General features: G+C 42.6%; 3 protein-coding genes across 3 annotated transcripts; 1 reads left to right on the top strand and 2 right to left on the bottom strand.

Annotated features, from left to right (window-relative positions):
• Window positions 1-10: 10 nt before the first annotated feature.
• Window positions 11-11,431, bottom strand: rnf5 (ring finger protein 5). Its single transcript, XM_070845969.1, has 6 exons — window positions 11,051-11,431; window positions 5,216-5,234; window positions 3,887-3,999; window positions 3,738-3,795; window positions 3,531-3,642; window positions 11-2,444 (listed from the first exon to the last, which is right to left on the bottom strand). Exons 1-6 carry the CDS (start codon window positions 11,272-11,274, stop codon window positions 2,326-2,328), a joined length of 645 nt encoding a protein of 214 aa, XP_070702070.1. The 5' UTR covers window positions 11,275-11,431; the 3' UTR covers window positions 11-2,325.
• Window positions 11,432-12,390: 959 nt separating this feature from the next.
• utp23 (UTP23 small subunit processome component) lies at window positions 12,391-15,183 on the top strand. The gene is made up of 3 exons (XM_070846645.1): window positions 12,391-12,752; window positions 13,097-13,271; window positions 13,885-15,183. Exons 1-3 carry the CDS (start codon window positions 12,565-12,567, stop codon window positions 14,284-14,286), a joined length of 765 nt encoding a protein of 254 aa, XP_070702746.1. The 5' UTR covers window positions 12,391-12,564; the 3' UTR covers window positions 14,287-15,183.
• A 1,367-nt stretch (window positions 15,184-16,550) lies between these two features.
• Window positions 16,551-22,665, bottom strand: LOC139215708 (double-strand-break repair protein rad21 homolog A-like). Its single transcript, XM_070846753.1, has 13 exons — window positions 22,522-22,665; window positions 21,328-21,457; window positions 20,807-20,906; window positions 20,553-20,659; window positions 20,241-20,450; window positions 19,836-19,958; window positions 19,591-19,719; window positions 19,010-19,233; window positions 18,431-18,587; window positions 18,175-18,320; window positions 17,244-17,432; window positions 17,025-17,108; window positions 16,551-16,791 (listed from the first exon to the last, which is right to left on the bottom strand). Exons 1-13 carry the CDS (start codon window positions 22,663-22,665, stop codon window positions 16,600-16,602), a joined length of 1,935 nt encoding a protein of 644 aa, XP_070702854.1. The 3' UTR covers window positions 16,551-16,599.
• Between the last annotated feature and the right edge of the window lie 200 nt (window positions 22,666-22,865).

The following is a 22,865-nucleotide window of genomic DNA, read 5'->3' as shown; positions in this document are numbered from 1 at the left end:
GAACTCTGGCTCTTCAAGCAACATCTTCAAAAAAATTCTGCATTTTTGCAAGATAAAATGATCAGTAAAATAGTTACCAGTTACCTTTTTGTTGATCGATCAGGTACTTTGATAATATCACAATGTATTTAATGACGACAGAAGAAGTCTAATGTTTTAATTAAGTTTTAATCTCCTTTTATCATTTGGTTCTGCACAATATCTCCAGGTTTAGTCTGTCAAAGCAAATCATGTCCTCATCCCGTTTTAGTGTCACATGAGCCTCAGTAATACAAAGTGTAGCTTCAACAGACAAGTATGCAAGAAAGGACGAACCCCAGCAGCCACGTTGTCCGTCCCACAGAGGACGCCGCGTTTCACCTCTGACCCTGGTGTGAATGTGCCAGACGTCAGATTGGTTACATCTAGTTCACCTAGTTAAAGGGGAACTCCAGCAATTTTACATCTTTCTTTTATGAGTGTTTGGGAGTAGTACTATACATGTGAAATGTGTGGTGCAGTCAGGTGCATTGTGGGTAATGTAGGAGCCACGCTTTGACCAGGAATAAGAATGCATGGTTCTGCTGCATCGAATTAGATACTTTAAAATTGTTACAGGGTGCTAAAAGTTAAAGTTAAAGCCACAGATGAGGCCGAATGTGGGTCTTTTTTAAAACCACCTTTTTCTTTACAGTTGTCGCACTTAAAGACGAATGTATGTTACTTCAGTTTTACATCACTCTGCTTCAAACAGTTTGTACAGTTAAAACAGGACAGCACTCAGACTGTCAGCTACAAGAGAGCAAATGAGCTGAATCACACACATCCTCATATACCAAATCACATAAGCAGGAAGGACAAACTTTTTTGCACTCATAACATTTATTTAACTTAATGGGAGAGGTTGGCAAAGGTTATTAACTTGGGCTGCAAGCGTTTTGAGTAAAAGGAATTTATGACAACCGGGAACCAGATTTTGCTTTACAAAAGCATCTTGAGGCCTACTCACACATTGCGTCCTCTCTCGCTCTCCGTGGCTGGTCATCCACCCAGAAAACACGTAAAAACAGCATTTACAATATTCATATATACAAATATATATAATGTTTACACACTCACTCACACACAGACAGTCAGGGAAAACAAACAAAACAACTGTGACAGAAAGTTCACTGAACTGTCGCTTGTCATTTCTGTAAATTCCTTCTGCACTGATTTTTCACCTCTACAACTAATTCAAAGGATTCTCCTCACTTGCATCGACTCTTACTTGCTGTCACAACGTGTTGTGAAGCATCTCATCGAGCTACTTTACGAGCTAGAACATCTGGTGACATTTTGTTCTGTAATTAGCAAACAATATCTACGCTCAAGTTGCTCGTGTTGAAGCGAAAATCTCCCAGACTGGCCCTTTGTAGACGGTACACCCATCCCCGTTTGTACAGCTTTGTGGGGGAAAGACACAACAAGTGGTTCGACACAAGCACATGCTCCAATCTTTAGGACAGCTCCGTCTAGAAATGACTTCACAGTGCAATGGCAGTTTGTTTTTTAAGACAAATGTATATAAAAAATGCGTCCGTCTGTGCTATTTCTATCTTTATCTGTTTAAGAGTACGTTTCAAATTCTAGGAGTACTTGTTTATTTCATGAGGAAACTGTAAACAGGAACATAAATCTAACTATTTTTCACCCCCGACGTCATGTGACTGATCCGGTACTCTTTGGCCTTGTAGAGTAACGTTGCTATGGCAACCCCTACACTATCTCATACCCATCCCTCTGTCTGTTTAAGGAATAAACCAGTGACTCCTTCAAAGGGAACGTGGAAAAAAAAAAGAAAAAAAAAAGACCAAAACAGAATTAGTCACTGCCCCGAAATATCCTCCACCCACCTCATTTTCTGCAGGTTGACACCAAAAAAAATAAAAGATCCTTTTATGGAGCTCACCCCGATCACTTAATACTGTCTCAGAACCCCACAGTGAGCCCCTTAAACTGTAAGCGTCCAACTTTATCTGTGTGCGTATATCTACAGGTGCGTGTAGAGACGGAGGGCTGAGTGACTGATTTTGGGATTCACATAACACTACTCTCCAGTGTTTCTTGCATAAACAAAATCAACGAAGCAGGAGGGTGGGGCTGAGTGTCCTATGGTGAATCTACCTGTGCCGGGGAGAGATTTCTCTCCCAAGTTAGTACCTGCTAGGAAATGTAAAATGAGTGTGTGTCTGTGGCTCCAGTTAAGTGTGCGAGTTTTTTTTCCCCCTTGCGCTCCTCCCTCCCTGTCGTCGATCTACTTGTCCATCCATCCATCCATCCATCCCTCCATCCGTCCCGTCTCCGTCACACGCTCAGCAGCCAGAAGAAGAAGAAGATGGCCACAAACAGGAAGAGGGAGTCTTGCCAGTTGTTATTGCCGTTGTTGAGGGTACCGTTGCCTTGGTGATCACCTGCATACTGGTCTGACAGGGGGATGGATGGGTGGGAAAGGTTATTACAGTGTCTCGGGGTGGCGTGTTTGCATCTGTACTGTAATTGTTGCCTGAAAGCAGCAGCCGTGATCAGATGGAGCTTTTTACCCACTAATAATAAGGATGATCCAATCACAGGGTCTCTGCAGTGTTCGCCAAAGTAAATGCTGGACTATTAATTCAGATGCAGTATATTTTTTCCACTGTCGTGACAGCTCCAGTTGGCTGGAAGCTGTGAGACGGTTTAACCGGAGCTATGATGGGGGTTTATTTGCAGCTCTACATTAATGCGAAACTATTAAACTGTTGGTAAAAATAGCAATGGAGAGCTTGGACTATGTTATCTGTTCAGCCACTATCAGCAACGGCCTGAAAAATAGGATAAACAGCTTCTCAATGACTGTGTTCACAAGCACACTTTTATTCCAAAAGTCGTCATTTCAAATGGGTCACGAGAACAGCAAACCCCATTTGGAAACAACAAATTAGGCCTTATATTCCCAATGAAGCATTTTCTGATTAAGACGTGTGGGGTGTGCCGATGTAATTCAGGTTTTGGGAGCTTTCTTAGGACATGTATCCAGCACATTTGGATCGTGTGTCTCAGTTAGGGTTGGCAGCTTGTGGCATCTTGTCGTTTTACGGTCAGCTCTGAATGTTGTAAACAAAAACAACCAACCAACAGTCTGCACGGCTGGTGTAGGGATGCATGAACGAGAGAAAAGCCCTCATTTCTGGTCAGAGGGAGAAACAAACCAACTTGGTATCTACGCAAGTCTGCGTGTGTGTAAACAGGAATATTAGTGGAATAATTTTTCTTCAACAGGCAGCGTGTAAATGGCTTAATAGGATTAGTGTCGTTTCAGATAAACGGCAAAAAGTGGAATATTTTGTCAATGTGAAATTCAGTGAGATTCATGACAAGTTAGCTATTTGCATGAATCTGGACGTCAAAATCAAGTGGGGTGGGGGCCAGTTAGTTTGCATCTAAACACACAGTTGTTTGATGATTTGTATCATGTTAGCCTAACATATACTGGAATATTATAAGTATTATTAGAACTTTTGTGCGTTTACCTGCTCTGTGAAAAGGATCGTTGGTGTTGAAGACTGTGGTGAAGAAGCCGAACGGGAAAGCACCGATGCCAAAAGACATGTGAAAGCCGGTGTCGCCGAAACCCTGGAACATCTGTGCACAGATGGAAAAACAGAGATGAAGTTCAAGTGCAGTGCAGAAGAGAATATGACAGTCACAAGTTGTGAGAAGCGGCTTGATTCACTCACCCCGCCTCTACTCTCTGGCTCTGTTCTCTGTCCCTGAGGCCGAGGTGGAGTTTTCAACCTGAGCAGCCACAGAAACAATCACAAAGCGATCGTGAGGCTATCATCACATAAAACTCACACACACACACCGGTGCAAACTCTCGGGGTACCTGGGGTCCTCTTGGCTGGAGCTCCCTCTGCCGTACAGCGGGATCACTTTCTCCCTGCTGATGCCCGCTTTACAGACGGGACACTGCTGCCTGCTGGGCCGCGTCTCCAACCACTGAGAGGAGGAAAGTGTTTCAAATAATGAGCAGAAAACCCCTTTGTGCTGTGATCCTGCAGCAAACCGCCTGAATGCTGGGAACAAAACCAGGTCGCTTGGTGTAAAACTGACGACTGAACCTTGCTAATGTTGACCTGAAGCATGTGGAGGATCTCCTAAAGGCCCAGAAACACATTCACAACAAAAACTCTAAGAGATTAACAGTAAGTTATTTAACGCAAGTGGTTGCAATACTATTTAATCCCTAAATGAATCTGTGTAGTGCTTATGCTGCTGTACTGAGAGCGGCGTGCAGCTCTGGTGAGGCTGCAGTAAACAGAGGCATTAAGTGCATTAGCATGTTTAAGCTGCACTAAATCAACTGACAGGTGTAGTTACTCACAACCTGATGCTGATTAGGTGAACTTGCTGAGTGCTAGAGGCACATTAAAGACCTCCTCTGAGGAGCGTTCGGACCCAGTTTGAGTGTCCTGTTACGCGTGGTGTTGTTGTATGAAACAGGCTGATGGGACAACGTCTGAATAAATGACTTAAATAACAAGTAAGTTTTGGCGTATGAAACTGATCCAAATGACTGACTGGTTAATCCACTCCATGTTAATGAATCCTAATTTATTAAAAGTCTGGAAATAATAAAAGCATTATTTAATGTGCATTTAGTGACTAAACGATGCCAAAACTTGTATCACAATTCCCAAAGCTGAAAGTCTTGAAATGTTGTTTGACCAAAACCCCACAGATTTACATTTCTATAACACAGAAAACATTTGAGAATCTGGAAATAACACGTTTAGCATTTCTGTTTGGAAAATCACCCAAAAAAAAGTCATTGATAATCAAAACAGCTACAGATTTGTACACTGTCTAAGTTTCAATGCTCATTTCCAGACAGGGTGACTATACAGGTAGCTACTGCTACACATGGGGGGAGAGAGAGACGTGATAATATCGGTAATAAAAATCCAGGTAAATGTGTTTAACAGAAATAAAATGAAATAAATTAACCATATTTCCTCTCAAAGGAAAGGTATAGTCGTTGAGAGTATAGTCTGAGATTACATTTCAACAAAAACGTATTTAAATGTATTCTGTTATTACTTCTGAATATGACTTTGGTCTAATCAGCAGCAGACTGAAAACAGCAGTGTGTCCATGCAGGGCCTTTAATGAGTATTAGACAGCAGAGGAGAGATGACCGATGAAAAATACTCACTTGGTGGAGACAGGGCCAGCTGTAGAGACACAGAAACAAAGAGATTAATTTGCATTCTCACAAAAGTTCCTTTGTCTTGAAACATGTCAGCTGCCTGCTTCAGTGACATATGAACGCACAGTATATTCATAATATAGATATAACTCTGAGTCAGATTTTTCTTTGTTACCTGTGAAACCCCCACCTATGGAAGCCCACCTGGCTAGAGCCACCTGTTCCTAAAAAGGAGGCTAATTAAACTCATCCCTGCACCCCATCGTTTGTATTAATTGGCTCCATCTGCTGTCAGCAGTTAGCAGTCTTGCCCGTGCGTCTGCTGGCCAGGTCGACCTGCTGCTTTGCATTGTGGGAGTGCAGGATGCAAGTTTTTGGGGAAACGCCACAATCAGTTACTGCCAAACACAGAGGCTTTTTCAGGAGATGGAGAATGTTTCCGACTCTTCGGCTGCAGCTCGACGCTGCCAACAAAACAAAACTATGCAAAGAAATGTTTTCATTTCCACCAATAATGAGGCGATCCGAGGAAGAAACTAGTGTTGGTGTGATCAGCTGCGAGGCACATGTACTCTCTGTCTCCTCCAGTACTGAACAGAGAAACAGTAGCTTCAGCAGTGATGGCTGCTCTCAGACAGATTAAACTACCTGCTGAACACCTTCAGCGTGTGTTCACTACGACATGTGAGACGATGACGATGTGAATCCCAACTAAGGAGACGACTACTGATTGTTTCCTTGTTGTGTCATCTGATCTGATTAATTTGATTAATTGCTTGTTTGCTCAGTTCAAAACTACAGCATTTAAAGGCGACATTTTTGCTTGGATGATTTCAAGTAAACTTCAGGACGGTATGTGACAAATCAAAGTCAGGTGGACGGGATTCGGGTGGGTTTTCATCCTTGACGGAATTTATTTAGTGTTTTTCTTGTGGTTTTTAATTTTACCAAAGTAGTCTGCAAGTATGAAAGCTCTCTATAACTTAATCCTGCATGAAGTCTTTAGTGCATTAGCCTATAAATTAAATATAAAATGTTTTCTGAGCTTAGTTTTGCCCTAAGACCTCAGTTAATTAAAGCACACTGCAGATACAACAGTTCAGCCACTATGGATAATTAAAGTGTCTAATTTTAGTTTCTATGAGGTGAGCGGAGCTCTTTATAATAAGCTCAGATAACACGTTCATGTTATGCAGGCATTTTTTTTTTTGACTGAGAAGATCATTTAAAGTATATGTGGATACAACACATACATGCAGAGTGTATTAAACGGTTCTTTTCCAAGGCGTCTCTTCTGTACAGACACTGTGGTCTTAATCTCTATTTACGTGTCTGTCAGAGATTCCCGGTGAGATAAACTTGAACAGCAGACAAACAAGCCGGACTTGTTTTTCAACGCTTTCAGTGCTTCACAATCAAAAACACACTGTAACCCGCGTTGCTTCAGGTGGCGACATGAACACGAACAAAATAACCAGCTGAACCAAACAACCCGTAAAGCAGAACATGACCCCGTGTTGGTTCTGCAGGCTGTTGCGCACACACGGTTCAGGGTTCAGCGCCGGCCTCAGTCTGTACAGTATCGGTGTAATACCAGCTATCAGATTGCTGCTGAGAATGGCATTCCTGTGGGCTACAGCCAGCAGAACAAAGCAAAAGGCCTAAGTTAACATAACAACCCATTCAGCTCCCATTTAACGTGCGCCCACATGTATAGTCGAGCTCTTGTGACCTGAAAATAAGCGCTTAATTTCCAATAAGAGGCTCAACAACCGTTCAGTGATGCCTGAGCGCAGAGTGGACACACTGTGACCCCACTGGGGACGTTACACAGACGCCAGGTCTCATTTTCACAACATTAAACTGGAATAAGAACACAAGCCCACATATAACACGCTTCTTTTCTTAGCGATGAATCATTTGGTCTCTAAAATGGCTGTTAACACTTCCTAGTGCCCAACGTGATGGCTTCAAAGGTCTTATGTTGTCAGTCCAAAATATTCAATTCACAGTGATAAAAACAGACAAAAGCAGCAAATCCTCATAGTGAGGACTTCAAAGGACTTATATCATTAATCAGTAATCAAAATAGTTGCTGACTAATTCTCCGTCCATCGACTAATTGATTATTTCAGCTCTGCCTAAATCAGATCACAACACTTGGTTTTAGCCTCCATCACCATCAGCAGCATAAAAAACAACTGTATGGTGACTTGAGACTGTAAAGACTATTTTCCTGCTCCGTGCACCTTTGCAGTCACAATAAATCAATAAACTGAGCTCACAGGACGTGCCTGCCACCAGCCGCACTCCGTTTTAACACCTGCTGCCACTCAGAGCATCAAAACTAGGAAACAAGTGAGCACAGGAGACCAAATGATTGGCTTCAGGCAGTGCACGGTTCAAACGTCCAGCTTCTGCCTCTCAAAGTGCCAAATTTAATATGAAAAAAGAGTGAAAAGTGCCTTTTGTGATTACAATAAGCCCAAGGTGGTGCGTTCAGTTCACATTTCTTTCTTCATTCGACCAGGAGTCCGAAACCAAAATTTGTAACAACTGTCAGTTGTTACAAAGAACGGCAGCAAACGCTCACAACTCCAAAAGATTTTGTACCTGCCAGACATTTTAAACCCAAATGATGAAAAAATGGAGCCCTGGTTTAAAAATACTTACAAACTTGAATTTGATGAACATGACATTACATCAGTATGATCTCTTCTACAAATGTCAGACAGCCTAACGTGTAGATTTTCTCTGTGTTTAAGCACTTTGTGTTGTTCTGCCTGATATTATTAACTCAATGTTAAGGTTAAGGATCATTGAGGCCTTAACAGTGTTTACTGCCTCCATAAACCATTCGTCTGACTAATACATTTACTGCCTACAGTGGTTTTATTAAATATTGCATTCAGCAGTTATCTGTCATTTTATGGGGCTCATTTTGGTGCCAACATTCAATTCTGGGTCTTCAGATGAGGGAACATAATCAGCAAATATCAGCAAGAGTTTTGATGATTGATTTACAGTTCAAGTTGTTTTTTTAAGCACAAAAAGATAAATAAAAAACAAAGGCTTTAGTTCCAGCTTCTCAACTGTGAGGGTTTACTGTTTTTTTTTGTCTTCTGTGACAGTAAACTGAGTATTTTAAGGTTTTAAAATGTTGCTCAGGGAAAACGAGCATTTCTAACACGGGTGAGAAAACCCACCTCACGCTGCAGCCTGAGCGACCGAGACGAGACGGCTCAAGTATGCTCTCTGCAAAGACGTCCCACGCTCATTAACCTCAATGTATTAGAGTGACATTAATGTCTCTTTCGCTCTAATCTACACTCCACACAGTCTGCTAGCAGGGCCGTTTTCTCCATTAACGCTTGATGCCTCCTAAAATCTGGGACCAGTCTGCTGCGGAGGAATCTGTTACCTGTCGCCTGAAAGGTTTTTCGGTCATGTTTCAACACAAAACACGAATTTTGGCAAGAGTGCAGCTGTTTTTCCTGCAGCTGAAGCAATGAAGAAACGCCACATTACAACGACTTAAACACCCATTTATCTAAACGTGTCTAAGAGAAATAAGACTAATCATATGCAATGAAGTTGTGAAGTTACGGCAGGTGATCTGATGTCAACACCTTTCATCCTTGCTGACGGTTTCATCATTGCTGTTTCATCATTTTACACAGAAGATCAAAGAGAGGAAGGGGACACGGTAACTTAGCAACCAAGTTACATCAGCTCATCACACAGGAGCTTCGGTGCACGTTTGTGTAGCAACTGCACGTGCATCTGTTTCTACAGAGCAACACCTAAATATTCAATCAATCAGCAGCAAAACACTATTAAACAATATTAAGATTCCTGTTTTTTAACCATAAATTGCAACACCTCTTTTCCTTCATGCCTGACATACTGCTCTGCATGCTCAGTAAAGAAATGTTGCTTGTGTTGTTTGAAAAATGAAACTTTCTCCTTGTAGATGTGAGAGAAAGTCGTCACAGTAACTCATTAACAATACAATCAACCATCCAGCTCTATTTAAATTGCCTTCCTCTTCTCGTCAGGCAGATTTCTGTCGGTTGTCGCTTCATTAAGATGTTAAAATAGTAGGAATAAAAAGACGCTTTAATCTGGATCTGCCCCCCTGGTTTAGGTCAGAGTGTGTGTGTGACTGTGTGTTTGCCACAGAAGGTACAAATGTGACCACTGGAAAGGAGGTAATGATATCTGGAATCACTGTTTGCAAGCTTCACTTGAACACAGCAGAAGAAGAAACTTCCTTAAACTCCACCTCTGTTTCTTTGGCCAAAACACATGGGCACACTAGGTGTTCAATTTGGCAGCGGTCTTTCAGTTCCATGTTGACCACCAAACAAGCATGATGTGAAGCTGAAAGCTGCTAATGTGAATTTAAGAACAGTAAAGTTCAAGCACAGTTACTGTTCTAAATGCTGCACTTAAAAAGAAAAAAACAACATTTTTTTTGTTTTGGCTGCCTTTACCTTTGCAGGTCATTACCATCTGAAACTACAAACGTACGACAACAACAACAGGTGAGTAGTAGCTCTTTCACCGCTGAAAATTAAAGCCCTTAAGTTTGACCCCAATCCTACACTCTTGGCTCTAATCTCACATTAGCCCCGACCTGCGAGCGGCCGGCAGTCAACACTCACAACTCATGAATGAGCCTCACACGGCGCCGCCTGCGTGTGTGTACATTTTCAACACAAAGCGGTCTGAAGGTTGAGCGTTCGTTGCACAAGTGCTGGTTAAAACCGAGATAAGAGGAGGGGCAGGACTCTTACTTTCATTATTGATTAATCTGATTATCATAAAGCTTTTTAAACATTTTCAACTCAACTAAACATTTCCAAACTCTCAAAGCCTTTATCAGCACATCTGAATTTCTCTACCTGCTGCTGTGAAAAATAAAGTTTACAGACCACCGTGACACCCACAGCAACCAATGTATTAGTCACTGTGTTTACCTGCTGTCCATATCAACTCTGTGTCCGTGCCTCGATAAAGATTATCTGATGCTTGCAAGGGTTTACAAGAACGATAAAACAGCAGACTTCAAGACACATATTCGAATTCAAGCCTTTTCCAAATCTTGAGAACATTAAAATAAAGTATATTACAAACGTATAAGACCTTGTCTGGATGCTGTATTATTCTCACTCATATGGATTTTTTTGGTGATTACAATGTCAGAAATAGACAGATTTAGATTCTACAATGAGTTATGACAGAGTAAAGCTGTAAATCCTCACATTTGCGGAGCTGGAACGGCAGAATATTTGGCGTTTTTGGTGACAAACAGATCAAATCCTTCTAATAGGTCTTCTGCAGACCTGACAGTGGCGTGTTTGGAGCTGCTGCTATAACCTGAAGCAGCCAAAAGTTAATGTGTCACAGAGGGTGTGAGATCCCAGAGGGCTGCAGCCGTGACCTCTGACCTGCATGAAACCTCATGAAAGGATCAGCCTGCACCACTTAATTCATCACAAGATCAGGAGCAGGTCACATGCGCTGCAGCAGACATGGAGATGAGACTCCAGGACCACTTCACACAGTAAAAACACAGCTCCTGCTTCATGTAGATCTGCAGCACCAACAGCAAGCAAACACCTTCTTCTATCACACACAGAGAGCCATCCAGTCAGCTCCGACAGTCCACCCATTCGGCCGTGAAATCACTCACACTGACGGTAAAAGGAGGCCGCACACACGGCAAAACTACGCTCCGGTCCGGTGGGCTGAACACCAACAACAACAACCACCTCCACACACAAAAACTACCCCCCCACCACACCCGCCACCTCCCGTCCCCGCCTCGCCTCGTACCAGAACAAGTGGCCGCACATACTGATGACAGCGTCCCTGGCAGTGTCCAAACAAATGTTGCACTCGAAGGTGGCCCGGTCCCGCTCCCGTTCGCCCTCCCCGCTGCCGCTACCGCTACCGCTGCCGCCCGGCCCGTCGCGGTCGTTGCTGCTCTCCCCGGCCGGGAATCCTGCTCTGCTGGCCGGCCCGCCGTCACTCGAGGACCGGGGATCCGCGGCCGCCATGATATTTGTTGTACAAGCGAGGAAGGTAACGCACCGACCCAACCCACACTGGCTCGACCCGAGCTAACGTTAGCGGTGAGTCAGAGCGACGACAAGCGGACCTCCGGAGCAGAGGACCAGAGCCCAGACCGAGGCTGCTGCTGGAGCTCCACCTGGACCAGGACTTCCGCTTCCGGGGAAACCAGAGCCGAGGGGCGGGGAGCACATGAACACCGCCCCCAAACAACATCATATCAAAACATACAGTCAATAATAATGATGATAATAATAACAACAATAAACGCATCTACAAAACATGGAAAGTAAATAATAAATAAATAATAATACTCAAAATAAAAAATAAAATTTTGGTTATAAGAATGAATTGATTGATGCTATTTCTCATTCTCATAATAAGAAATATACAGTCCAACAACAACAATAATGAAAACACATCTACAAAATATGGAAAATAGTCTTGTTATGGTTAGTCCAATGTCCAACTGTGTTAACCCTCTTGTGTTTTTTTTTTAAGTTTTAGAGTTAAAGTTATATGAATATATACACTGGTGCTATTTTTTATTCATCAAAACATACAGTCCACATATAATTGTCCGTACCTCTAATGGATTTAACAACTAGGCAGTAACAACTGCCCCCCACAGAGCTCCCATCTTAAGCCACCTGCACTGATGATCAAAACACAGGAAATAAATATCCACCCACCTAGTTAGAAGTTATTACTTATATTTAATCCAGAACTGAACTTCAGTACAATTTTGAGGTACGTGTATTTTACTCGAGTAGCTCCATAATACTACTTTGTACTCCACTACACTCTGGAGGAAAATGTTGTTTTTATTACTCCTACACTATACACTATATTTATTTAACAGTTCTAGCCAACTTTCACGAAATAACGAATTATCATCAGAAATTTGTGATTTATTATAGTCATTAACTATTATTAAGTCATTATTAGAAAGTTTCTCATTCTCATAACTTGCAGGATCTTTTTTTAAACTCACATTAGCGGAAGTGTGCTTCCATAATAAACACCCGGAACCTTTCGTCATACACGTTGTTTCCGCCCGGACTCATGAGAAGAAGGTACCGCAAGCGTGTTGTGTACACTGGAAAAACCCATGCTGAAATAATCTGTTAAATGATCATTTAATATCAGTTTGTATGAAAGACGACTCACCTGATCAAACCGGAAGTATCATCGACTCAACTTTAACGGACACCTGAGCGCGCGCCACTGCTGGTCATTATACGTGCTTTCTTTTTTTAAAACCAGCAGCAGCCACCATGAAGATAAAGCGACAGAAACAAGCCAAGAAAACCATCAGCTTCTACAAATACAACTTTAGCTTCAGGGAGCCTTTTCAGATCCTCATTGACGGAACTTTCTGTCAGGCGGCTTTAAAAAACAAGATTCAGATCAAAGAGCAGATGCCCAAATACCTGATGGGGGAGGTGCAGCTCTGCACGACCAAGTGAGCACATTTCCTCCCTCTGTGGACAGGTTAAATCTAAGTATCTCATATCTAAACGGTGTGGATACTATTTATTATTTTGTATGTATTTTAGTTTTTTACTTTTTCCCCACACAATTCAAACTGTCTTCCATGTTCAGCTGAATGTTTATTTATTCATAATGTTCACTTTCTTTAACACTGACTCATAGTTGTTGTTTTGTCCTCATACAGTGTAATATCACTTAATGTTACTGCACCATTGCTTTTGGTGCCCTACATTTAGACCACCATACCCATATCACTACATGTACAGGTTAATTATCTAATTATTTACTTCTTTCTCTGTGTGTGTTTCCTGTCAGCTGTGCACTGAAGGAGCTGGAGACTCTGGGAAAAGAGCTGTATGGAGCTAAAATCATCCTGCAGAAGTTCCAGGTGAGGCATTGTCCACATTTCAAGAGCCCCGTCCCTGCCTCAGAGTGCCTGCTGTCTATGCTGGGGGAGACCAACCCACACCACTACTTTGTTGCCACACAGGTAATATAAATACAGCGAGATCCCACCTACACTGGGCCCCGGGGTTAATCATCTTTAGGGAAAAGTCAATTTGGCCTTTGATAAATACAAATTTATATGGGTATTGCGGTCTGAAGGTAGGGCACCAAGGCCAAAACCAATGGTGCAGTAACATTAACCGTATGTATGTATGTGTGAAATGTATACAAGGCAATGACAATAAAGGGATCTTGAATCTTGAAAATAATTCAGTGAGGGGCTGCATGCAGATGCTGCTTCATTTTAAAGGGGGGGTCATCCAGAAAGGCTGTGAACAGCTGATCTAGAGGGAGCACACTGCCACAGAGACTATGAACATGATTGAGTAACTGATGGCGAGGTTTGTTTCGCCCTCAGGACGGAGAGAGCGCTGCTTGTTTTGAGTGTTGTCATGTGGAAGTTTAACTTAACAAACCTCTGGACCTCCTAAAACAGTGGAAGCCAATAAAACATCAGCTCAGGATTTTTCATGTAATCATTTCTAAGTCTATGAAGAGATTTAGGGAAAAACTATTGATGTAATTTGACATCTTGACTGTGTAAATAAGGCTTCCTCTTACACAAATCTTCTGTATGTGGCGTTTGTGCCCTCCAGGACCACACAGTGACTGCGGGCCTGAAGAAGATCCCCGGCGTTCCTCTGCTCTACATCATCCTCAACACCATCGTGCTGGACAAGCCCTGCCAGACGTCCCTGGACCACGTCCAGGCCGTCCAGCTGGGAGAGCTGGTGAGCCCGGCCCAGCAGCAGAGCATCCGCAGCCTGAAAGAGGAGCAGGGCATCACCCAGAGGGATGGAGAGAGGCGGGGGAGGAAGAGGAAGAGGAAACAGAGCAATCCCAACCCTCTGAGCTGCCTGAAGAAGAAGAAGAAAGGCGTGCCGACACCGCCGAAGAAGACGGCGGAGCAGGGTGAGAAGAAGAAAAGGAGTCGACACAAGAAACAGAGGACAGAAGGGGGAGACAACAAGTCTACTGCTGCGGTTACAAATACGTAGTTTACGGAAGGGAGACAGAGACTTCTGCCACATGGTTTCATAAAAGTTCCTCCGAATCTAAAACAATGTCATGTTCTAACAATGTTAATGCATAGAATCAATGCTTATTACACAAAATGCCATTTTAAAATACTGGTCATGGTATTTGTTTTATTTTGAAAAATCAGCAACAGTTTGTGGGACTCGGGACCTACAGGCATGTGACTGAAGCTGTTCAGAAACATCACAACATTTTTCAGATTGAGAAGATTTGTCTTGGCTTTTATACAAAAAAAAACAAAACACTTTTTTTTTACAGGCACATGGTTTAAAATTCAAGATGCATTCAGACACTGCATGGTATACAGTTGAATTGGATACCAAAAACGATGCATTCAGTGGTCTTTGCAGAAGCACAAGGAGGAAGTGTGGTCACAATGACTCATTGATCTGCTTGTTTTTATGTGTGCTGATTTTGGGTGTCTGCTAAATTTGGCCTGTAGTGTTTTCTTGTTCGTTGAGTTTAGAGTCCAAACGACAACATTCATACCAAATATGTCCATTCAGACTTCACTTGACTATGTTATCAAGTCATTCTTTAGATTTAAAATCGATTATAAATTAAAAACAATTCATGTTAAACATGTTATATATTACATCAATCATTGAATATTGAACAGTATCTACTGTTATTGTGGACGTGACAACGACTGAAAAGTCTTAATTATCAAGACAATAAATCACTGTGTCACCAAGTTGTATTTAAACGATTATCAGATATAAAATGGATGCTGGATGAATTTAATTCACCACATAATTAAAGTCATTTTAAGAATAACTGAGCAACACGGCATTAAAAATGGTTTCTGGAGCAATTCCACTCTAATGAAATATTTCAGGACAGAGCATGCAAGTACGGCAGACCACTGATGTTTACGTCATCTATAGGTTGAAACTGAAGCTTTGGTACATTTTTTTTACAAGCTGTGTCCCAGTTCCTCACTACATAATAACCATTTACAGGACGTACAATATACGAGTCTTTACGAGCTTTATACACAAGAAATCTCCACACAAATTTACAATAAGTGTTTGATCAAACTGCAGCGTTTAAATGGAGGTGCTACTGGAGCCGTTTCACCAGAAACCAAAATGAACCTTATTTTTTCCAGCTCTCTCCTCTATTTACTCTGTGCTCCGCCTTGTAGGAGAATAGCAGCATGTTTTTCAGCGTAACGTTTTTCTACGTACTATTTTGTCACTTTTCCTATGTGAGCTCACTCCATAACAGAACTCCTGCTTAGAATTAATATGCAGTTTGGATTTGGGACACAACTATGGTTTTACCGACTCAGTTGATGATGCAAGCAAAGCATCTACAAAAACAAAGATTTGTAGGTCGTGATGCTGAAACACTACCGTCGTAAAATGATTAACTGCTGGTTGAGTCTGAAAATCACTACTGTAGTAACTGTTTAAACGTACTGTGGCACAGACTGGATACAGTGCATGCTCCTTTTGGCTAACGTCAGTGTACACAAAGACCCTCGGATGAGAACGTTTTCCCGCAGTAGTGGGACAGATTGAGTCTCTCAGTAACTTGGTGGTTTGTCTTCCGCTATAAGCATATCTTATAATAGACTGCTTTGAACTTTGGGGCCATGCTAACGCAACACTACGGCTTCTCGAGGGAAGAAGTGCTTGTCAAGGTTACCGACAGCTGCTTGACGGCAGCTCCACACAGAGCGAACACACAGCGCTCACTTAATCTAACTTACTTTATACTAACTTGGCACTAAAGCGAGCCTCAAAATAAATAAATAAATTATCATAAATAAATAAGTAGGAAACGTGTCTGTCGTTAGCAGTACCTACTCTTAAAGGGATAGTTCAGATTATTTGAAGTGGGCTTGTACGAGGTACTTAATCCATAGTCAGTCTTTTATCTACAGTAGATTGTCGTCAGCACGCCCCCAGTTTGGAGTAGTGGGCAGGAGTCCTGGCACAGATGCTAATCGATGCCACTGCCATCAATGAACTAAACTGGGGATGGGCTCACCGCAATCTACTGTAATTAATACACTAACTATGCATAGAAACCTCATACAACACCGAAATGTAATAATCCAACCATGTTATTCAGACCTCTTTCCTCCCACCACTGCTTCACATTAAAATATCGCAGACAGACATTAAAACTCCACATCATACAAAAACAAGGTCAACAAACTCAAATAATAAATAAATAAATAAGGCTTTTTTTAAATTAACAGACCAGAGTGCTGTGTTGCAGAGAGTTGTTTTTTTCCTCTTCGGACTGTGAGGTTGTGTTTTCTAGATGATGTGGAAGCGGGGTCCGGGCGTAGCTATGATGTCGCTGTACGGCTCCTCCTGGACCAGCTCCACCGCCTGCTGCTTCTTCAGGACCAGGAAACTGTAGAACTTGGCTGCTGCCTGCTTCTTGTTGTTGTTCTTGCACAGATCCAGGAGGCTGACCGACTGGGCGCCTGTTTTGGCCATCACCCTCTGTGACAGCAAGAGAGAGAGTGAGTTAGTGAGGAAGGGAAGGGCCGGGCCTTTTACATGTCTTCATACAGAATGATGAAAAAGGTTTCTGCACACTTCAATCTATGCAGTAAACCACTTTAATAGCTAAGCTTTCGGTCTATCAGACCTTCATCAGTAATACAAGTAATAAGATCAAGACGTCGTCCTATTCTTCTGGTTTTTCCAGTAAAATCCAGGTGTTCTGTACATACCTGCAGGCCATGGAGCATCTGCTGGGTTCTTTTGTTCCACCTCCTCTCCTCCTGGTCCTGGTCTCCTCCCTGTGCCTCCTCCTCCTGAAAACAGACACACAGTTACAAACACTAATGAGGGCTACCTACTGTGAACTAATAAATAAACAAAAAAAGGGTGTGAAAAACTATAAAAGAACATCAAATATAATCACAAGTTTTTGTGGGTCTCTGTCTCACCTCTTCATCGGAGTCGTCATCCTTCTTCTTGTCCTTGTCCCCAAGCAGGTCCAGCTCTATCAGCTGGCTGATGTTAGTGGTTTCCTCAGGGGGAAGATCCACAGTGGACGGCTCCAGCTGCTGGGACACATTAGAGGCTCTGGACCCCTGTGGCTGCTGTGGCTGTTGCTGCTGGTCCAAAGCTCCCATCTACAGAAACAACAGAGTAAAGCCTAAAGATTTGCAACAAGATGAAACTTGCAACTACTTTGAACGCACCGGTCTGAATCTGGCAGATTTATCGTCTCCATAGCAACGACTCTTTATACTTTTCAGGCTTTTTTGTAGCTGGATATAATTTCTAGCATCTTAAGATATGAATGAGGGTAGTGATACTGAGTTACTTGCTGCAGTTGCCTTTCTAGTATCGATGAAATGGTGAAAACATAAAAAATAAGAGGGTTAAGAGTTTGGAGCTGTTCATTATCGTGCAGTGTGAAAAAGGGCAGTTTGTTGATCTTATTTGAGTAAATTTTAAGGTTTATGTCATATTGACGCTACTGTTCATCAAATATATTGATGAGGTGATTTTCTCTGTCCTCCATCCAAAACTCAGCCATTTGGACCAGCGGACAGTTTGCTGACTTGACCAGCTGACTTCGCTACGAGCTGATTGGCTCCTTACAGTCTAACACCAGCCACTGGCTTGAGTCAACTTCTCTGCAACGACCTAAACTGGTTTTGTCTCATCGTAAATCTTTGGTCTGAACTGAGCTTTAGATGACACAGAGTATTAAAAAATGCACACAGAGTAAATAAAGTAAAGTTCCTGACATCAAATCTGACGAGATATCAGTTATGGAAAAGCCTCATTGGTGTAACAATAGGTGGCGACTGTACGTCTCCTTCACTATGTTTAGTCAGTGCTGCAAAGGGGGGCATCTGTGCTCACAGGCAGGGCTGGCTCTGTGTCCTGGGCTTTGCGTTTGAGGCCTCGTTGGGAGGACGGAGGGGGCATGACAGACTCGTCCAGCGTCGTCCTGCTGCCCTCCACAGCTGATGTCTGCAGAACGCTGGCCTCCTCCATGATGGTCTGGTCTGGAGGGGAAACAGATGCACTGTACGTGTTAGAAAAACTCACATGGACAAGATGTTTCTTTTGCTGTGCATGAGAACATGCGCAAAATAAATCAACACCCATTTCTTACCCATGATGTCTCTCTGCTGGTGTCCTGTTGTTTCCTCTCGGGGCACCTCCGGGTTCTCCAGGTCCTTGAGGAACTCATCAAGACTGTCCGCCTCCCCGCCTTTCCTCCTCTTCCTAAGCTCGTCTGGCACCAGAGGTGTCAGACACCGTGTGAACATCTGGAGAGACAAAAGGAGAGAAAGGGAGGAGGCTGATAGAGAGAACATAAAGATACAGCAGTTTAATTCTTATCACAGCGCTGCGTTGTACAATTATCCCTGAATAACTCTGAGGATCAATCAAAAAACAATAAGAAATTGTACTGTATTCTTACTGTTTATTCTTTCTGTTGTGGGAGTCCCATCTGAACTGTGTAGAGCCCGGTGTGTCTGCCATCATGCTGAAGGGAGTTTTCCTTTTATTTCTGTAAGCTCTGGTGTTGTGTGTGTGAGTCTGAGCTGTGTGTTTCTGGTTTGTTTGTTTCATTGTTTAGTCCTTGTACTTTTATTTTCTCTCCTAATTTCATAACGTATCCATCTTCTTCTACTTTCTGTAAAAGCTAATAAATATATTGTCAAAAAGCACATAATAAATAAGTTACCTTCAGCAGCCTAGCGTTCCAGAGAGGCTGAGCGGGGAGAGAGAAAAGCTTCTCCACTCCTCCGGTCTCCTTCCACATCATCAGCTTCTTGGTGGGAGGCGCCAGGTCCAGGGTGGTGACGATGTCAGAGTAATCAGAGAGCTGTGCACGGATGGTTTTACTGTCCAACTCCTTCACACTGTCCACGATCAGCTTCCTCTTACGCTTTGCTTTGGTCTCCTTCACTGCACAGGCCATAAAGAGACGGAGATCAATGAGCTTGGTAAACCCAATTAATTCTGATATTTCTGTATCAACACACTATTCCTGTGTGGAAAATAAATCACTTCTGTGATTGTACGCTTCACTCAGAATGAGTTCAACAATTTTCACAGACTTTTAAATGCAGGCTAATTACCAGATTCATTGCATGTTCACGTTAGGTTTTTGTGTGTTATCTGATATGGTATTTTGTCATGGGACAGCAAGTAACGCCATTCAGAATGTACTGGAACTGTATGTGCTGAATTCAGACTGAAGTGTCAGTCCGAGAATGGATATTTCAGGGATCGAGGAATGCTGAACAAAACCAGCTGCGTTACCTGTGATGTCAATAGGCTCCAGAGCGAAGGTTTCCTCCTCGTTGTGAACCAGGGTGGTCTGTTCTGTCTGGTCTGCCATGGCTGGTAGGGGCTCTGTTGGGCCTGAGTCTGGACTATCTGGGGCTCCCGCTAAACAGCAAACAATCACATCACACATTTCATGAAACAAGTATGTAGGGGAGTAAGTTTCAACTGTTTATGATCAAAGTTATTTCCAACACAGCATAAATTACATTTGTCCTGACCTGAGAGAGCATCAAAGTCGTCGTCGTCGTCTCCGTGGTCCTGAGGCATCATCACACTCTCGGCGATGGCAGGAGGGTCGTCAAAGATGCCGTCTCCGTCCTCGTTACTCAGCAGCTTGTCCACTACACAGAGAGATAAGGTCCTTCAGTTATTACATTCAATTATTGTGGGCTACACTCTATCAGCATCATTCACAGCATTCAAAAAACTAAATATGAACACAAGAAAGGTTCACTAAAGAAATATTACTTATCATTTCTATTGGCAATCCCTGGACAAAAAAAACACAGAAACCTGCTCTCACTTTCTGATAAAAGTTAGCCATGACAAGCTTGAGTTTATAAAATCAGATGAAAAACTGTGGGCACAATGATGTCATGCCTATAATACTGACAGGATCCTACCCAGCATGCCTCCCTCGTTGCTCTCCATAGGGTTGTCTCCGAAGTCGTCCTTGTACTGATCATCGTACTCCAGATGGTTGGACTTGTCAGCCATCTGGTTAGTTACACCCTCAGCCTCCAGCAGCAGGTTGGAGGCTGACGCTCCCATGATGTCCACCTCGAACGCACTCTCCTCCCGCATCATCTCCCGGTCGTCCATACCAAAGTCAGCTGCACGACAGAAACGTGTGACTTCACAGTATGCAGTGTGGAAGGTGGGCGAGGGGAGGAAGTTACACCGTCAGCTGACGAACAAAAGTACAAGATGCCTACCGAAGTCGTTGTCCTGCAGCAGGTTGAGGTTGCCCACCTCCTCTCTCATGGTGATCTCCTCCACTCTGCTCTGGTTCAAGTTGAACTGCTGAGCAACGTCAATATCACTGTACAACACACACCACAGTCAATTCATTATCTATCCTGTATTTACAGCACTTCTTATTTATTCATTTATTGTTATTATTTTTGTTAGCTTGTCATTAAAGGGTGCTGATGCAGTCACGGAGGAGGTAGACCGACAGTGGACTCACTCTAGGTCTGGAAGTGGCTGGTCAAAATCATGGAACTCCTCAGGCAGCGTGATCGCGTTGTACGCTGCTTCTCTGTTCTCCTCTGGAAGATCCACCACACCTGAAACACCACAAAGTAGGAACAGAGCTACAGCATGTGACGCATTTCAAGTGGCAAGTTCAAATATAAATACTCCGCTTGGTGTCTGAATTATACTGGTTTTCATCTATGTTATTATTGAAGGAACAAAGAAAAACAATAAAGCAGAACTTCTGAACGATGGTGTAAATACAAGCAGTTTTTGAGAAAGAGCCCAAAGATCGTTGGAAAAGTACAAAAAAACAATTTAACAATACATTTCAACTAAATATCTGAATACATTTGGAATATTTTTGCGTATATAAGGTGAAAATGAAGGAATCAATATGTGTGGTTATTTTGTAAATGTGTATGTACAGTATAAGAATACACATTGGTGTGTATAATTCTGGCATATGTGCCTGTGTTTGTCTATGAGTATAAGTTATATCTTATCCCCGACCTGGTCTAAACGCCATCTTGATCTTGATAAAGGCCTCGTTACAGTCTGCCAGCAGGTACTTGGCCTTCCTGTGGTAGATCCTCACCACCCCCAGCAGCAGATGCCCTGATGTTCGTAAAGCCATTTTCACCTGTAAGAGTACGCGCAGCAATGATCAGATATGATAGTGTGGAATAAATCTGCAGCTTTATATAGAAACATTGTGCCAATACTCCGAACTGCCACTCCTATTACATAGTCATGAAATGCCACATCTGTATACAACAACTAATAAAATGTTCAATCTGCTCTAATCACTGGTGTCTCAGCATCATCTAACAACAACTGTAAAGACTCTGATAAGGACACTGAGGCTGTAACTAAGGGCTATTTAAATTCATTTATCTACAGAATATTTAATCAGTCGGACACACAATGTCAAAACTAATAACAAATGGCCATCACATGGTACAAAGGACCCAAATCATGTGTAAAATTGGTGACTTAAATCTGACTAGCGGCACAAAGCTGAAAATATTACATTCAGAATGGCATGAAACTTGTGTGTCGGATTTACTGGCATCTAGCGGGGAAGCTGAGGATGGCATCCAACTGAATCCTCCTCGGCTCACCCCTCACGTTACAGGCACGTAAGAGATTCACTCCCTTAGTTTTTTAATGGTAAAAATAATCAGGATAACTGACCGCACTCTCATTTGTCATAACAGAAGATGGTATTCCTCTTCTTTCTTCTTTTTCCACCAACTTTAAGTTGCCGCTGCTACTTTAAAACACGAAAGGCCCTATTTGTCAGTTCTGGGCTACTGTAGAAACATGGCGGAGCAACATGGTGGACTCATTCTAAGCTAACAAAAACACAACGATTCTCAGGTTCAGGTGATTATACCCTAGCGAAAACATAATTATGAATATTATATTCCATTTCAATCCTCCAGACTGCACCTTTAAAAAGACAACTCAACAAGATATCTGCTATCTATATACTAAAAGCCTGATTCCTTCAAATTTGCATACGATACATCTGATAAGACATATTGTTAGATGTGACTTACAGCGGTTAACATTTAAAACCCATTTTATAATCAGTTTTGGAACTTTTTATCAGATTTTGAGCTTTAAACGCAGATTAGGTCGCAACAATACAGAAACAGACCAAAAACTGTGGCTGAGAAAGTGGAGATGCTGAGAAACTACCTTGGGTGAGATGATGCTCTCCACGCTGCTCTCCAGATTGCACTCAAACACATGTGCCTTGGTCAGCTTCTTGTCCCAGTGGGCCGCCAGCCAGATTTTGGCCAGCGGCCCACGTTTGCTGAGTACAAAGTGGGCATAAAACATCGTCTCAGCGCCTTCTCACCACAAGGGAAAGGGGAGAGGGGGAGGCGTCAGGGCCTGGAGAGAGGAAACAACACATAACAACATACAGAGTATGATTGAAATCACAGCACTGGGTAGGTATACAAAGCAAGACAGCTGGAAGGACACAGTCATTGTGTTGCCTCAGCTTTTGCAGGCAGACTCTTTGAACATGAAGACAT

The sequence above is a fragment of the Pempheris klunzingeri genome, chromosome 16 (genome assembly GCF_042242105.1).
Source record: "Pempheris klunzingeri isolate RE-2024b chromosome 16, fPemKlu1.hap1, whole genome shotgun sequence".
Taxonomy (NCBI): Eukaryota; Metazoa; Chordata; class Actinopteri; order Acropomatiformes; family Pempheridae; genus Pempheris; species Pempheris klunzingeri.
Note: the sequence above shows the minus strand (reverse complement) of the source record. Positions and strands in the feature narration are given on the sequence as shown.

What these genes read in the sequence shown, in the direction of transcription:
- rnf5 (XM_070845969.1), bottom strand. Translation starts at nt 11,274, where the DNA reads ATGGCGGCCGCGGATCCCCGGTCCTCGAGTGACGGCGGGCCGGCCAGC. An exon ending in TCCAGCCAAGAGGACCCCAG is followed by an intron (nt 3,796 to 3,886) that starts GTACCCCGAGAG and finishes GTGGCTGCTCAG; the next exon opens with GTTGAAAACTCCACCTCGGC. An exon ending in CGATCCTTTTCACAGAGCAG is followed by an intron (nt 2,445 to 3,530) that starts GTAAACGCACAA and finishes TCCCCCTGTCAG; the next exon opens with ACCAGTATGCAGGTGATCAC.
- utp23 (XM_070846645.1), top strand. Translation starts at nt 12,565, where the DNA reads ATGAAGATAAAGCGACAGAAACAAGCCAAGAAAACCATCAGCTTCTAC. An exon ending in GTGCAGCTCTGCACGACCAA is followed by an intron (nt 12,753 to 13,096) that starts GTGAGCACATTT and finishes GTTTCCTGTCAG; the next exon opens with CTGTGCACTGAAGGAGCTGG. An exon ending in ACTACTTTGTTGCCACACAG is followed by an intron (nt 13,272 to 13,884) that starts GTAATATAAATA and finishes TGTGCCCTCCAG; the next exon opens with GACCACACAGTGACTGCGGG.
- LOC139215708 (XM_070846753.1), bottom strand. Translation starts at nt 22,665, where the DNA reads ATGTTTTATGCCCACTTTGTACTCAGCAAACGTGGGCCGCTGGCCAAA. An exon ending in CAGCCACTTCCAGACCTAGA is followed by an intron (nt 20,660 to 20,806) that starts GTGAGTCCACTG and finishes TGTGTTGTACAG; the next exon opens with TGATATTGACGTTGCTCAGC. An exon ending in ATGACGACTCCGATGAAGAG is followed by an intron (nt 17,109 to 17,243) that starts GTGAGACAGAGA and finishes GTCTGTTTTCAG; the next exon opens with GAGGAGGAGGCACAGGGAGG.